We start from the raw sequence: 17021 nt of genomic DNA on the forward strand, positions 1-17021 counted from the left end.
GCTCCTTGACTTTTCAGGGTTGCAGCCTTCGATGCTCCAATCTTCAGTTTCCTCTGGTATAGACTAGTTTCTTCTGGTATAGGCATGGCACCTGCCTCATAGGATGAGTGTGAGGATCAAAGGAGATTGACAACCGTAAAGCACCTAACATGGTGCCTGGCTAATACTCAGCTGATACGTAGAGGCCCTGCCTTACCCATTATTGAAAAGAGTGAAATACCTCCTGACCTGCTAAGAGAACCACTGCTCTGATGCCCTCAGTTGCCTTTCCCCAACCTGGCCCCTCTCAGGAACTCCTCAGACTTCCCCATCATCCAGCAACTAAAGTATTAATGCCCAACACAGCATGGGAGACTCCAGGGTGGGAATCTGGAGTCTGTGAAGGGCTGGTGGTTGACATTCTTCAATTGCAACCTCTGTTTGCCTGGTAGGCGTTACAGGAAAAAAAAAAATTACATAGAGCAAGGCATATCTAATACTCAGGCAAATGTTAGCTAAGGAATGTCCCCGTCTCTCAGGATGGCCGTCAATACAGGGCTCCCTGGCTGCCTGCCACCTCTGGACATTGATGCTGGACTTTCTTTCCTTGTCCTCCTCTAGCTTTGACCCCCACTCTGACCCCATCTGTGAACTCTTACCTCTGGAAGCTTGACTCATGTCCCTTCTCCTTTGTTCTCTGGGATCCTGTGTTTGCATTTGACTTTTCTGGAGTCTGACCATCAGCTCTCAGAATTTGGGACTCTTTTTGGCTGATCCCACTACAGACTGGCCTCAGCCTCCAGGGCAGGCTTCACTTATCACTTTTAGGTGGTACTGTCCCCAGAGCCAGACACCTGTCCCAACCCACTTCATTTGCTGGTCTCAGATGCCAAGTTCCAGCCCTTCTTGGTCTCACCCATCCTACTGTTCCCTGAGTTCCACATTCTAGTCTGACAAAGATCAGGAGTCTGCATCCTTTGAGAATGGGATACCACAGCAGTGGCAATGAGGATGGAGGAGGGAGGCAGAAGGATCCAGAAGCATGTCAAAGATAGACACTGATAGGAATTGAGCCTCAGGAGGAAGAGGCTGCTCTAGTTTCATTGCTTATACACCCCATGAGGTCATGGACTGTGTCTGCTGCAGCTAGCATAGGGCCTCATACACAGTAAGCATTCAAGGGACAGCTGGTGAACAAGAAGGGTTGATGGATGAATGAAGGACACCAATAACAGAGAAAGAAACTGAAGAGGAGATGCAAGTTTGGGGCTAGTAACGAGGTAGAATAATGGATTTTATTTTAGACACATGGTTATAGGTCTGTGGTCCTCAAAAGTGCTGATTACCAAATATTTCTGCATTTTCTCCTGCCAGGTACATGTGGTCCTCAAAAGTGCTGATTAGCAAATATTTCTGCTTTTTCTCCTGCCAGGCACATGGTAGACTGCACTTGCCCACACGCTTTAAAGGGAGGCATGGCCACACAACATGCTTAGTCAATGAAATATGAAATTACGTCACTTCTAAACAAAAACTTTAAGAGATAATACAACTTCTGCTACTTTCCCACCACATACATGGAAGTATGCATGGAGATGAATCCTGAGTACCCACAGTGAACAAAGATCCCTGAAGACCTCAAGTGGATGTGGAATGTGATTGGCAAAAGTACATATCCGTTGTGTTAAGAAACTGAAATGGGGTTGTTACTGAAGAATGATATCTGGTCTGTATTAACAGAGCCAGGGAACCTATGGGTCATACTGATAAAGATATCCAATAGGATCTGGATTAGAGGTCAGGAGAGGGGCTTTCTGGTGAGATGCCACAGACTGCCACAGCCCAACGGTTACTCTGCCTGTGGCTATAGCACCAAGAAGGAACTGGAATGCAAACTGCCCACAAACCATCCACCACTGAATTCAAGCAATCAGGTGGCCTCTTCCTGAGCTTTTGCAATCTCCTCTCCTGAGGAAGGAGCACTGGGTCCTCATATCACCTTCTGCAACTCTTCCCATACCACCCTGAGGATTTACCTGTGTTGTAGCCTCTTCCAAGGGCTGGCCATGGGCGGTGATTTTTCCACAGGTTTCCAAGGTACCAGTCACTCTGGTTCTCCACCAAGCCCAGGACTTGCTGACCTGTGAAGTACAGAGAATACAAACATCTTAAAAGGAGAAGCCAAGCCATCTGGATCAGTGACTCTACTGAAGACACAGGGTAATGGCAAATCATCACAACAACAGTATTCACTTACTGAGAGGTTTTATGAAGTGCCAGCCTCTGACCTAAGAGCTTAACTTGCATTAACATATTTAATTCTCACCATTAGGCAGTCATTTTTATTATTTCCATTTTATAGAGAAGAAATAGAGGCCCAGAACAGTTAACTGATTTGCTGCAGGTCACCTAGTGAATCTGATAAAGCTAGAATCCCAAACCATTCATTCATTCATTCATTCACGCATGCATGCATGCATTTCTTTCCTAACTCATGGAGCACATATCTATTGACAGGCATACTATTTCTCAAGCATTCCCATTCTGGTATTTCCCACTGTACATTAATTTACTCGTTTTCTGGGAATGGACTGGGATTGGTTTCTCACGACAGGGAGGAGGGATTACCTTTGTTTGCTGAGACGAGAGCCCAAAGAGAAGAGCCACTCTTTGTCCACCTTCTTACAGGGTTTCTGTTCTCACCCTCACTGCTTCCTTTCAAATATATTTATCTTGTGTCAACAAGCATCATGTCAATATCATATCAATACAAGAGTGTTGTCTAGATAACACCTGCTCCTCTGTCCCCAGAGCTGGCGTTGATGTTGGCCTCAGTCTCTGCTGCATCTTAGCAACTTAGGCAAGTTAGCCTTGTAGTCAATCTCTTAGGGCGTACATGTCTCTGGGCCTTCACATCTGATCCACCTGGCTCCTTCAGACAATTCCATCACGCAGAAGGCCTTCTCTTGCAATTATTACCAATACCATTTCACAGCCTAGGAAACAGGCTCACAAAGGACCAGTGACTTGGACAGCTAAAGATGGAGCTAGGATAGACATCTACATTTGTTTGAAACAAAGATTCTTCCCACTGTCTTGATGCACTATTGCTTATCCTTACAAAAACAAATATTTTAGGCAGGAATTATCAATCCACATTTTGTAGAAAGGGAAATTGAGGGCTGGGTGCAGTGGCTCACACCTGTAATCCCAGCACTTTGGGAGGCCGGGATGGGCGGATCATGAGGTCAGGAGATGGAGACCATCCTGGCTAACACGGTGAAACCCCATCTCTACTAAAAATACAAAAAATTAGCTGGGCGTGGTGGCAGGCACCTGTAGTCCCAGCTACTTGGGAGGCTGAGGCAGGAGAATGGCATGAATCCGGAAGGCGGAGCTTGCAGTGAGCCGAGATTGCACCACTGCACTCCAGTCTGGGTGAGAGAGCAAGACTCCATCTCAAAAAACAAAAAAAAAAAAAACAAAAAAAAAAAGAAAGGTAAATTGAGGTTTAGAGAGTTTAAATAACTTGGAAAAGTCACGCACCTAACAATGACTCTCTTCTACAGCTAACCAATACCTTTTGAATTTACACTCTTGTATTGTTGGCCAATTTGAGAAATAAAGACCTTTGTGACCAAATGGAGCCCATCCACACTTAAGAAAACACAGTGGTTCTTGTGGAACACTATGCTGGGTGATATAGCATCTCCTTGGTATGATGACAGCTCCCTGAAATGATGGTGTGTGGGTGTGGGGTAATTTATTCGATCAATTTTATTAAGCTCCTATCTAAATCATCACCCCGGGCACAAATACATACATTAGAGGCATGGGAAAAATACTACCACCCACTTTGTCATTGTATATGATGACATCTAAAACTTGTAGAATTCCTCAGAAAAACATAACACCAATTCAGGGAGTATAAGAGTCAATCAATCCCATGTGCAACAAGCTTAGGACATTTGTGCAGAACAGTTAGATCTGAAAGGCAGGGTGCCCTTAGTTGGGAAAGCTGTGTGTCCTGTCCTGATGCTATGACCCAGCTAGAGACCTCATTTAATAACCTCACAGTGACGATGGGAAGTGTCATTGTTGGGGGAGAGGGGTGATACCTAATTACTAAGATAATTACTAAGGCCCCAGGTGGGTATCCCAAGGGTCTTTTGTTTTGTTTTTGAGACGTAGTCTCGCTCTGTTGCCAGGCTGGAGTGCAGTGGTGCAATCTGGGCTCACTGCAACCTCCGCCTCCCAGGTTCAAGTAACTCCCCTGCCTCAGCCTCCCGAGTAGCTGGGACTACAGGCACACACCACCACACCCAGTTAATTTTTTGTATTTTAGTAGAGACGGGGTTTCACCGTGTTGGCCAGGATGGTCTCGATCTCCTGACCTTGTGATCCGCCTGCCTCGGCCTCCCAAAGTGCTGGGATTACAAGCGTGAGCCACTGTGCCCAGCCTGGGAAGGATCTTTTATTAAATTTAGGGGGTCCATCTAAATTTCAGGTAAGGTCATCTTCAGATATCTGAAAGTCCAAATTTTATATGGTGGCATCCCATACATTTTATTTTGCCTGTTTACTTCTGCAGACAAATACTCTACGAGCTACACTTTATTCCTGCCAAACAAAAATATATAGTTTTGTTGCCTGTGGTCTAATTTCTACCTTGCTCATATAGCTCTCCCTTGGCAGGCATTGCCCTTGCCCCCCCTGCCAATCCCCACCCATAATCCTTTCAAGGTCCGTCTCCAGCATGAAGCCTTTTACGAATAAGCCCAAGTCTGAACTATTACTTTATCTTCATTCCCATATTAGATGGAAGACATCACTATTTAGTACTTCCTACTGTTTTTTGTTTGCTTGCTTTGTTTTGTTTTTTGAGATGGAGTCTTGCTCTGTCGCCCAGGCTGGAGTGCAAATGGCGCCATCTCGGCTCACTGCAACCTTCGCCTCCCGAGTTAAAGCGATTCTCCTGCCTCAGCCTCCTGAGTAGCTGGGATTACAGACACCTGCCACCATGTCTGGCTAATTTTTGTATTTTTAGCAGAGACAGGGTTTCACCATGTTGACCAGGCTGATCTCGAACTTCTAACCTCAGGTGATCCTCCCGCTGCAGCCTCCCAAAGTGCTAGGATTACAGGCGTGAGCCACCATGCCTGGCTCCTACGGGTATTTTGCCATCAGCTGACTTACACTCCATAAAAGATGAAGTTGGCAATATTCAGGCACCCACAGACCTCATTTATAAATAACCACTTCCTGCATTATTCCAAGGGCAAGATACTACAAGGTGTAGTACTGAACACACAGTAGGTGCTTAATAAATGTCTGCTAAATAAATGGCATCTAGTGGGTTAACCTTCCTGATCAGGTGTGTGTTAGTGTCCTCACACATCATTTCACCCTCTCTGTAGTCACCAATATTAACAGACCTTCCACCCAGCTCTGGGAACTCAGGCACCCGCTCCCCTGTATGGAAAACTGCAAAGATGGGGAGGCAGCACCCACTTGGGGTGCTCTACATAAGGCTTAAATTCAAGGTCTTCATCTCCAGAGAAGGAATGATTTTCATGGTTAACCTAAAGTCACGTTATCCCAAAGAATAATATCCAAATTGCTCTTCATTCAGTTTGTACCTGGGCTGCGTTGCTTTTGATAGTACCACTTAACCCTTTCAGGCACGCCAATCCTCTTAAAAAATTCCTTAATTAGCAACATGATAGTTAGAACTTTTAATATCCATTGGTGAGAAAAAAACAGAATAATCAGCAGCTACTGAGACTTCATTTTGCTTTTTAAAAGAAATGCATTAGCTGCCATATCAATGATCAAAACAGTAGTAAGGGTAAGCGATGTTGCTTAGCCTCTCAACGGTGTTGAGTTTTGCTTTCAGGCTGTGCTTTCCCAGCTTCTGTGTGAAGAGGGAACCATGAACATCAATATAGTTGGAGATAAAGAGTGTGGACTGAACTCAGGCTGCCTGGTTCCGGTTCCTAGCCCTGCCACCTTCTAGCTGTGTAGCCGTGAAAAAAATTGCTTAACCTATCTCTGCCTTGGTATCTAACTCTTACAGCTGCTGTGACTTCACATGCTGGAATGACTTCACACATGTTAAGCTCTTAGAACAGAAGCTGGAACTCTAAGTACTGTACATATGATAGTCACTACCTATCCTAACCCGAAAGCCCCTGACAGACAGCAAGCTTATCCATGAGGTTTTCCTTGGAGGTCATCCAGCACAACCATTAGGCCATTCTCGAACTCTGCCTCTCTAAGTGTGGTCTGAGGACTATCTGTTTCAGAAACCCCTGAGATTCTTGCTAAAAGCACAGGCTCCTGGGCTTCATTCAACCTAGAAGTTAGTTATTAGTGGGAGGCTGCTTTCCCCTACTTCTCCGGTTTCTAGAAGGAGGGATTTCTTGACATCTTGAGCCGACCTTTTCTCTTCCCCATGGGTGTGAAAGGAGTTAACTGACTGGTGACAGTGATCTGACTGGTGACAGGTAACTCCTTCCACATCCATGGGGAAGAGAAAGGTGAGTTTCAGAGGCAACCAAGTTGATGTGGCCTAGCCTCTTCCTCTGTCCCTTCTTCCAGGAGCCAGCATGCCGACAGAGAGCCTGCATCGAATCTGTTCTTTCTTTCACGCTGTTACATTTTATAGAGCAGATCTCCTCTCAGTGAGGCTGTGGTTGTCTAGTACTTGTTGGGATAGCTGAGCAATTCCAACTCTGGGTTTTGGTGCTAGGAAAAGCCATTGTAGATACTGAAGGACTCTAAAGTTGAGTCCTCCAATTTCACCTTTATCAGTAAAATAAGGTGACATCTGGCTCTCCCTCCTTTATCTCTAAGTTGGTTCAATATTGGCAGGGGCGGGGGTGGTGCATATGGGGAAATAATATATTAATTCCCTCACTCCACAGTATTTCTGCATAAGAATTCTGGCCACGGGGTCTAGTAATTTGCATTGAAATAAACCAACTCCCCAGGTAATTCAGATGCACATTAAAGTTTGAGAATTACTGATTGGAGTTTGGAAGCTCCGTTACTGCTTTAGTCAAGGGTAAATTTCACCTGCAGGGTGACTGGCACATAATAAACTCACGTGGTGTCTACATTCACCTCATAAACCAGTAGAATTCATTGGTAGTCTCCAATGCCATACTTCCTGAGTACAGTAAAGTGGTGAAGAAAATGAACACCAGAGCCAGACACCTGGGCTCAAACCCTGGCTCTTCCACTTACTAGCTATGTGACCCTGGACAAGGTACTTAGCCTCTCTGTGCTTGCTTCTTCATTCACTTGTAAAATAGAGAGAGTAAGTAACATACCTAATTTTTTTTTTCCTCTAAGCACAAGTTAATTTGTGAAAATGATGCTGTGTTTTGTGCTTATTCAAACATTACCACTAAAAGCGTCGATAAAATAGTAAAGCGTTCAGTAAGCATTTGCTCTTATGGAAGCACCCAGAACTCCCTGGTCCTACACTCTGCTCCATCTGCCTGGACCTCCAGCTCAGCCATTTCCTCCTGTCCTTAGCTGACATGGCCCTTAGTTTGCTGAGACGTTGGTTCAGCTTAGTATCGATTGAGGGTTTGAGTTGTGTCAGACACCACACAAAATACTAAGGAATCAAAGACAAAAAAAAACATAGTTCTTGCCCTGGGGGCAGCTAGAAGAGGAGACAGATAAACAATTTTGAAGCAGCATGATATTAGCAATGACAGGGGGATATTAGCAAGATGGGGGAATAATAAGTAGGGAGTAATTGATTCTGTGGGGGTAAGTGGGTGATACCTGCTAGACAAGTTGGATGTCTCCCCTCCCACCGAGTCACCTACCACATCCCTTCCAGCACTGCAGCCAGGCCTCCCCAAAAGCTTTCCCAATAAGGGTTCTGTCGGGTAACACCCTTCTAGGAGAGAAGTCCCCTCTGCTACCAGGTGACAGCATGGATGATACAGGTGATCTGTGACAGTTCCAGCAATCCCAGCCCATCATCCAGGTGGCATCTAAATCCTGGTCTCCAGAGGCCCAAGTCTACAGCTGTAACCTTGATGGTGCAAACACATCTTCAGCTTGCCATCGTGTGAAGAGGTAAAATCCCAGGGGATTCCTTGGGGGAAGATGACACAGGTGGCTACAGGGTGCTGGCTTGCTCAGCATTCTGCACTGCCTGTCTCGTCTTCTCATGAGTTATTGTAATAAAACACTGTGACTCACAGAAAACGCTTTGTCATTGTTTTCCAAGCTGGGCCTGTGGTTATGATTAAGTGCGCTGTTCTCCATCTTCCTTAGTCTAGGCACAAGTTAACTTATGAAAATGAAGCTGTCTTCTTTGCTTATTCATACATCACCGCTAACAGTCAGACAAGAGCGAACAAGCTTGCTATTCTGCTGGGGCCCTGGTGTTGGTGTCACCAGCCAGCAGATGGATGGCTCTACGCAGGGAACTCCCCTCTCTTCTTCCTTCTGCAGGCTTTGGCTCAAGGCCCGGCTCCTGCTGCTCAGGAGGTGAGAACCAAGGAGCAGAGAACCACAATTCTTCCACACAGTGCATCTGGCATGAAAAGGCTGAGCTGAGCATTCGTCCATTGGGTATAAAGAAGGCAGCATGATAAATTAGGAAGACAAAGGATTTTAAAACTTGGCAAAACAGGATTCTAGCCCCACCTGTGTAGGATTTGACCAAGGTATAGCTTCTCTGAGCCTTGAGTTTCCTTATCATAAAAGGTTAAGTATAAAATCTATCTCTGACCTCTAAGAATGGATATTGAGATCAGATTAAGATGATACAAGGCCAGGTGCAGTGGCTCACACCTGTAATCCCAGCACTTTGGGAGGCCAAGGTGGGTGGATCACTTGAGGTCAGGAGTTCAAGACCAGCCTGGCCAACATAGTGAAACCCCGCCTCTACTAAAAATACAAAAAAATAGCTGGGTGTGGTGGCATGCACCTGTAATCCCAGCTACTTGGGAGGCTGAGGCATGAGAATCGCTTGAACTTGGGAGGCGGAGGCTGCAATGAACTGAGACTGCGCCACTGCACTCCAGTCTAGGTGACAGAGTGAGACTCCATCTCAAAAAAAAAAAAAAAAAAAAAGGATGATAGATGTAAAGTGCTGGCTCATGGGAGATGCTCAACTAAAGGCACTTCTCTTCCTCCCTTTTGGGATGACCAGTGTTCATAATGTCTAGGTTTTCCTACCCAAGCGCTGACATTTAGGTGCATAGAATGGACTCTGCAAAATTTGGCTACATTACCCCTCACGCCATCCCTGCTGTCTCTCACCCCACTCCACCTTTCTGAAGCCTTTAGCGTCGGCGACATCTGTCCCTTCACTGATGTACTCCCTCTGAACATCCTTCCCCTACCTCCTCCATGGGGCTTCCCTCTCTCTGCCTCCCTTAACATGCTGGTGCTCCCCAACTCCCCTTCTTGGCCCCCTTTTGTTACTCTCTATTTTATCCACAGATGATGGGATCTACTCCGGTGGCTTCAGACACTATTGACTGGAAGATGATCACCAATCTCCGTGTTTAGCTCAGACTTCTTTCCAAAGCGCCCTACTCTTCAATCTATGTATCAGCCCACCATCTTCTTAGGTGATTTGGCTGTTCCACAATGACTTTCAACGCAAGCTGACCAAAACTAACTCCACAATCTTCTCCTCCTACAAAATAGGTGTGACCCCTACCTGTTTTCTTGGTTGGTAGCATGAAGATCAAACTTGTCACCACAGCTAGAAGCCTTTTAATCAACCTTGAACCCTCCTGCTCCTCATTCCTCACATCCTTGCCATGCCCAAATCCCACAGATTTTATCTATGGAGTGTTTCTCAAATTCATCCCTTCCCTTGCTCTACCATGCTCTCCTCCTCTCTCTCTCTCCTGGATTAGCAGATTTGTACCTGATCACTTTTTCCTCAGGGTAGCCCTGTGCCATTCCATTCTGCCTACCTAGCCATAGAAATGTTTTGAAAGCACAAATTTGATGATTCTGCTTCCTTGATTAAAAAGCTTAAGTGCTCTAGGGGCCCATTATACTGCAGGTGTGTGGATGAATGGATGAATGAATGGGTGAATAAATAAAAAATACACATTATCCACAACCCACCATCCTAGCCCATCTGGAATTGGTAAATTCTATCTGAATGGAGTGGAAGTAGATGCGTACTAGTTAACTTCTCCAGGTAAACACCAGGAACAGGTGGCTCTAGCTGTGATCTGCAGGATGCTTTCAGTGCTATCTCCTTTTTTCCACCCCCAGAAAAGCTCCTAGGCACACAGAGGAAGTCTGCCAATCACTGCTGCTGATCAAACCAGCTGTGCTTATACCACTAGGTGAATATTAAAATGTTAAAACCAGAGGCTGCCCTGACTGTCAGCAGAGAACCTAATAGTGCTCTCCCAACCTCATATTTATTCTAATAAGCCATTTTAAAATAGAAAAGCGTTTAATAGTACCATTCAATGTGTGTCTGAGTGCAGGATGTCTATAAGTAGGAAAACATATAATATCATATTACCGTTTACTAAACCTCCTGAAAGAGCTGCTATACAGCCCCAGGTGTTCCTGGCTAGTCAATGTAGAACAAGAAAACATTTCCTGAGAAGATGCACACAGAACGATATTTAAACAACCCTGAATAGACTGAAAAGGAAAATTTCTGAACCTGCGTGTTTCACAGCTCCTACTTTGCAGTTCAGCTCCAGCTCAAAGCACCCTAGGATCACAGACAGTCAGATGAACTGTGATGGTCTTAATGACTTCTCTGGAACCATCTACCACTGCACATGAAGACTGCCAAGGGCGAGCGGTGTTTATAGAAACACGCAGTCAACGGAAGAGCCAGGAGCCAAAACCAAACTCTGGCTTGAGGTTCCTTTTTTTTTTTTTTTTTTATCCTATGTGTCTCAAACTCAGCTGCTGCTATTTTGTTTGAACTTTTTTTTTTTTTTTTTTTTGAGAGGGAGTTTTGCTCTTGTGGCTGAGGCTGGAGTGCAATGGTACAATCTTGGCTCACTGCAACCTCCACTTCCCAGTTCAAGCGATTCTCCTGCCTCAGCCTCCCGAGTAGCTGGGATTACAGGTGCTTGCCGCCATGCACAGGTAATTTTTGTATTTTTAGAAGAGACAAGATTTCATAATGTTGGCCAGGCTAGTCTCGAACTCCTGACCTCAGGTGATCCGCCCACCTCGGCCTCCCAAAGTGCTGGGATTACAGACATGAGCCACCACAGCCAGCCTCTTTGAACTTTAATATAATTCTCCACCTGGTTTAAGTTCTAGCTCTTCTACATTTGACAGGTAATCTCTTTCTCTCTCTCTCTCTCTCTTTAATAAAGAGACAGGGTCTCACTATGTCACCCAGACTGGAATGCAGTGGCACAATCATGGCTCAGCGCAGCCTTGAACTCCTGGGCTCAAGCTATCCTCCTGCCCCAGCCTCCTGAGCAGCTACGGGACTACAGGTGTATGCCACCACATCCAGCTAACTTTAAATTTTTTTTGTAGACATGGGGGTCTCGCTATGTCGCCCAGGCTGGTCTTGAACTCTTGGCCTCAGGTGATCCTCCCACCTCAGCTTCCCATAGTGCTGGCATGCACCACCACACCCAGCTCATAGGTAATATTGAGTAAACTCTCAGTTCTTCATTTTTCTCATGTGTAAAATGATATCTATTTCATAGGGCTTCACTGGGACTCTTAATTAGGTTTGGGGAGCCCAGGTTTATATTGCATGTCCTTCAGATGCGATCTATGTACTCCAATTCATTGCCACTCATTTTGATTGCTTGGGTTTCAGTTTCTTGAAGAAGCACCTCTAACCCAGTTTATTCATCACTCAGCCCTCACTTCACTTGGAAAAAATACTCCACCCTTACTGAACTATGGCTCAGGGATAATCCCTTCTGAGAGGAAACAGAATGTGTGTCACTCTTGAAAGAAGAGTTAGGCTGAATGAGTGAAGATGAGAGAAAGAAAGACTTTGCTTATTATAAGCAAGACCATAACTAGCCATCAGTTAATCAAAACAGAAATGAGCTCCCTTTCTAGGGAGAAGCTTCCGATCACCGGAATGGTTCTGGAAGAGGCTGCATGATTCAGCCCTCATCCAGCAGGTATTTATGGAGCCCCAACTCTGCACCAGGATCTGTGCTAACTGCTACAGACACAGCAGGGAAGAAAACAGGCACGCTCTTGGCCCTTCTGAATTTTATCCTTACAAAGAGCTTCTCAAACGGTCCAGCTACCATTTGCCAGGCTCTGCCTCAAATCTCACGGATGCAGCTACTCGCAGGCTGAGCCCTGGGAATTTCTTTTTCAACAGTGGCCCCCATTAATTCTGATACAGGGTAGGTTTGGGGACTGCTGAAAGGGGGTGGTCACCTACCAGGCATGCTGTGGGAAGGGGGATTTCTGTACTGAGCAGAAGACTAGGTTTGAAGACCTCAAAGCTGCCTTCCAACCTGATTGGGAGCTCTCTTTATGCTATGTCAGTGATGAGTTTTCTCGACATTCTCATCAAGAACATCCCCATATTTGTTCTTCTTTTACTTGTGCTGTCCATGTGTGTATGGACAGCTGCCCTATGAGCAGAGTCAGTTTTTCTCAGTGCTGCTCCCTCTAGTTAGTACTTGGTCCAGGCACTGGGATACTGATTGCTTTTTTTTTTTTTTTTTTGAGATGGAGTCTTGCTCTGCCGCCCAGGCTGGAGTGCAGTGGCACTATCTCCACTCACTGCAAGCTCCGCCTCCCGGGTTCACGCCATTCTCCTGCCTCAGCCTCCCGAGTAGCTGGGACTACAGGCGCCCGCACCACATCCGGCTAATTTTTTGTATTTTTTAGTAGCGACAGGGTTTCACCGTGTTAGCCAGGATGGTCTCGATCTCTTGACCTCATGATCCGCCCTCGTCGGCCTCCCAAAGTGTTGGGATTACAGACGTGAGCCACTGCACCCAGCCATTGATTGCTTTCTATGCATCATCAAAGAGATACAATGACACCACGAGGTGGGCAGTGTACTTATTTCTACCTTTCAGAAGGGAAATTGAGGTTTAGAGAGGTAAAGTCACATGTCAAGGTCAAGAAATCTCAGAGTAGGGGATTGCATTCCCACCTCTCAGTTACAAAAGCCCATGTTTTCACACCTACACTTATGGTTAGAACCATTTGCAAAGCATTTCTCTCCCCAAGGGAATGGCTACAGCGGGCATCACCATGGGGTAGACTCTAAAGGGCACAGAGAGGAAGGGGAGAAAGGGTGGTCGAAGTGCATGCCCAGCCCACCTGCTCCTGTCTGCACTGCCACCTGGGGTTGCAGGCAGGAGCCCAGGCCCCTCTGCAGAACCCTCTGGTGCCCACTGGGATGCTCTGAGTTTAATTTCCTTCAGTGTTAATCCCAGTACATTGAGCTGAGAGGACATCCTACCCAGGGCACCTCGGGAGCATAGAGAAGGAAGGCCCAAGATGCAGAAAAGGGTATCCAGTCCAATAAAGGTCCAGATAATGATTTCTTCTGCCAAGAGCCAAGAACAAGTCCACCCTCCCCAACCCCCAAGATATCCCCAGCAGGCCCACATTAACTTAATTTACAATTTAAGACTTCAGTTCAATCTGAAATAATGATTTTTCTCTTCTTCCTTCCGTGATCTTTGGTCTTTGGAAATGGGAAAAACTAAAAAAGGAACACAGAGCTGCTGGGCTCTCTTCCAAGGCTGCTTTTATAACACTGACTCCCAGGACGCATGGCTGCCGCCACCTCTCAGACGAGGCCTCCACGAGGCGGCAGAGCTGGCCTCAGCCCAGCTACAACCTCCATCCATGGAAATTTTGGACTTGTCTTTTTTGAAAAACAGAATTTGTTGGCATCTTTTAGATACTTCACTCACAGATATTCCTTTGACTTACTATTATTAGTGTCTAAGAGAAATTGTTTAATTTGTTAATTTCTCCAGAATGCTGCAAAGCGGGGTTGTAGAATAAGCACTTCTATGTAGGATAAGGCCAACATTTAAGTTCTGGCTTTTTCAATTATTAACTGTGCCACCTGGGTCAAATGACTCAATTTCCAAACTTTAATTTTTATTTTTTTAAGAGTGGATAGCAGTAAAACTCATCCTACTTCTATCATAACACTGTTTTGACTGTAAAATGAATTGTTAAATTGTAAAATAACTGTCCAATTTTGATTAAGTATTATCACTATTACCAAAAATTTCTGGGTTTTAAGTAGTTACTGCTTAATTTTTTTCCCCTTATAGTATTCCTTTCTTCTTTTTTGAGATGGAGTCTTGCTCTGTCATCCAGGCTGGAGTGCAGTGGCATGATCTCGGCTCACTCAGAACAGCTACTGATGAGAGAGGCCCTCCCTGCATGGCGAAGTGGTCAGGAAACTTAAGCACAAAATCTCTTTCTGTTCTTAAGCCTGATCCTTGGGCAGATTATAAAGATGTAGTAATTCTTGTTGAATGAGGAAGAATGTGGATGAAATTCAAGCCAGGACTTACTAAAAGGATAAAGGTATGCTGGCTTGGCATCATTTGGTATAAGGTTAATGAAAGGCGTATTTCAAAGGTCTCTGTCAACATCATGAGATAAGTTATTCATCTATTCAACAAATATTCATTGCATCTATATCAGAATCAGAGTCTAGCAACAAGCAGGGCTGAGGCGGTCCCTTCCCTCAGTGGAGCTTACAGTTTTATTTTTTGAGACGGTGAGACATTGTCTTGTTCTGTCACCTAGGCTGGAGTGCAGTGGCGCGATCTCGACTCACTGCAACCTCCGCCTCCCAGGTTCAAGCGATTCTCCTGCCTCAACCTCCCAAGTAGCTGGGATTACAGGCGCGTACCACCATGCACGGCTCATTTTTGTATTTTTACTAGAGACGCGGTTTCGCCATGTCAGTCAGGCTGGTCTTGAACTCCTGACCTCAGGTGATCCACCCGTCTTGGCCTCCCAAAGTGCTGGGATTATAAGGCATGAGCCACTGCACCCGGCCCAGAATTGTGTTTTGAAGAGAACATCCTTGCCACTATGTGGAGTAGGATCAGGAATGATTTGAGGGGGTGGAAATCAAGCATTTACTTTTCATTCATTCTTTTAGAGATATTCCATGATGGATACACAAGCCTGGAGATGAGGGGAGAGGTAAGGGCTGGAGACACGAATCATGGTCAGCAACATCTTCTGAGGGGCTTGTGTACAGGTGACATGCAGGGGCCGAGGGCCAAACCAGGAGCCGGGAGGTGAGAGTGCTTGTCTCCCCTGTGATCCACATAAGGGCTTGAGCCCGGAAGGAAGGGGCACGGCGGGCTCTGCAGCTCTGGTAACCCCAGCACGTCCCAATGCACAGCCTCCTAGCACTCTCTTCCTGCTTGCTGAACAGAATCGTTACAAAGGCAACACTTTGGCTTGTGTTAGGAGCCAATCTGGCTCTGCCAAAGAGGCGGTGAAGGTGAATTCAAGAAATTACTATGGTGTATGTCTTGGGGATGAAGAAGTGCTTCTGGGCGTGGGGTAAGTCCCTCGGGAGCAGGTGGGCTGCACCACTGACTCAAAGGCAGATGCAGCACAGGGAGGAGGAGGAAGGACAGGCTGGGGAGAGTGGGTGGAAGGAGGAAGGGCTCAGCTAAGTATACTCATGCACACTCTGGAGCTGGTGTGCGGAAAGGAATGGAGTAATAACAACACATTCAGCCATAAAAAGGAGCACAGTACTAACAGATGCTGCCACCTGGATGAACCTTGGAAACCTTATGTCAAGGGAAAGATGCCAGACACAAAATGTCACATATTGCATGACTAAGTCAGTATATATCACATTTCACGTGATATATTCGGAATAGCCAAATTCACGGAGACAGAGAGCAGATTAGTGGTCAATGGGGGACAGGGAGAAGGGGGTGTGCAATGATTATTTGGTGGGTTCGCGGTGTTTTCCTGGGGTGATAAAGACATCTTGAAACTAGAGACATCAAGTGGTTGCAGAACGTTGTGAAAACACTAAATGCCACTGGATCGCACCCTTTAAAACTGTTAACTACATGGAAGTATGTGAATTTCACCTCCATAGAAAATTATGATGAGGCTAACGTGAAAGTAATACTTGGAGGGAATGCGTATGTCAAGTAGCTTGATTTGGTCATTCCACAATGTATACAAATATCAAAACATCGGCTTATATACCTTAGTATATACAATTTTATTTGTTAATTAAACAATAAATTAAGAAAAGAAAGTATTACTTGGTATATGTCGATAATATTCTCACATAGTTTATCCTATTTAATCTTCACCACAAATACTGGGGCTCCAGGACACAGTCCTCAGAGCTCTGCTGCTCTCTGTCCAGCCCTGTGGTCTTGCTTGTCCCCTCTGGGCCACTGATCAGCTTAGCATCTCAGACTTTAAGGTGTCCCAGATCAAACCCTTGTTTTTTCCCCTCACACCTGCTCTTCCCTCAGCCTTCCCCATGTCAGTCAATGGCAATCCATTCTCTCCCTTAAGCCAGAAAACTGTGGAGTCAGCCTCCCTGCCTCCCCAACTTTATTGAAGTACCGTACAACTCAATGAATTCACCCATTTTAAGTGCAGTTCAGCAAATGTTAGTAATTGGGTGCAGTCATGGGTAGTGCACCACAACCATCAAGATACAGAACTGTTCCAAGGACCTGAAGTCTTCTTGTGCTCTTTTTGGGTCCATCCACTTCCCCACACACCCGCTCCAGGCAACCACTGATTTTCGTTCTGTGACTGCAGTTGAGCTTATTCTAGAATTTCATATAAATAGAATTATAATCATATAGCATGTAGTTTTTCCTGTTTGACTTCTTGTACTTGGCATGATGCTTTTGAAATCCATCCAAGTGTTATGTGTATTAATACTGCCTTCCTTTTTACTGCTGAGTGGTATTTCCAAGTATGGATATACCATAATTTGAGTGGAATCAAGACTTCTGTTTTCTGTAAGTTAAGCCTGAGATCCAAGCTGCCCAAGATCCAAGCTATAGATTTGCATATCATTGGAACAT

General features: G+C 45.5%; 1 protein-coding gene across 14 annotated transcripts in view; it reads right to left on the reverse strand.

Moving 5' to 3' along the window:
• Positions 1–17021, reverse strand: part of LARGE1 (LARGE xylosyl- and glucuronyltransferase 1) — an 851853-nt gene that overhangs the window by 364065 nt on the left and 470767 nt on the right. For all 14 annotated transcript variants that reach the window (XR_010156081.1, XR_010156082.1, XM_063808040.1 and 11 more), the window contains one exon: positions 2016–2120. Coding sequence is in view for 12 of the 14 variants with exons in the window: in XM_063808040.1 (XP_063664110.1) it covers positions 2016–2120 (105 nt within the window). In the remaining 2 variants the exon portion in view is untranslated. The remainder of the gene's footprint in view (positions 1–2015; positions 2121–17021) is intronic.

This window comes from Pan troglodytes, chromosome 23, assembly GCF_028858775.2.
Source record: "Pan troglodytes isolate AG18354 chromosome 23, NHGRI_mPanTro3-v2.0_pri, whole genome shotgun sequence".
NCBI lineage: Eukaryota > Metazoa > Chordata > Mammalia > Primates > Hominidae > Pan > Pan troglodytes.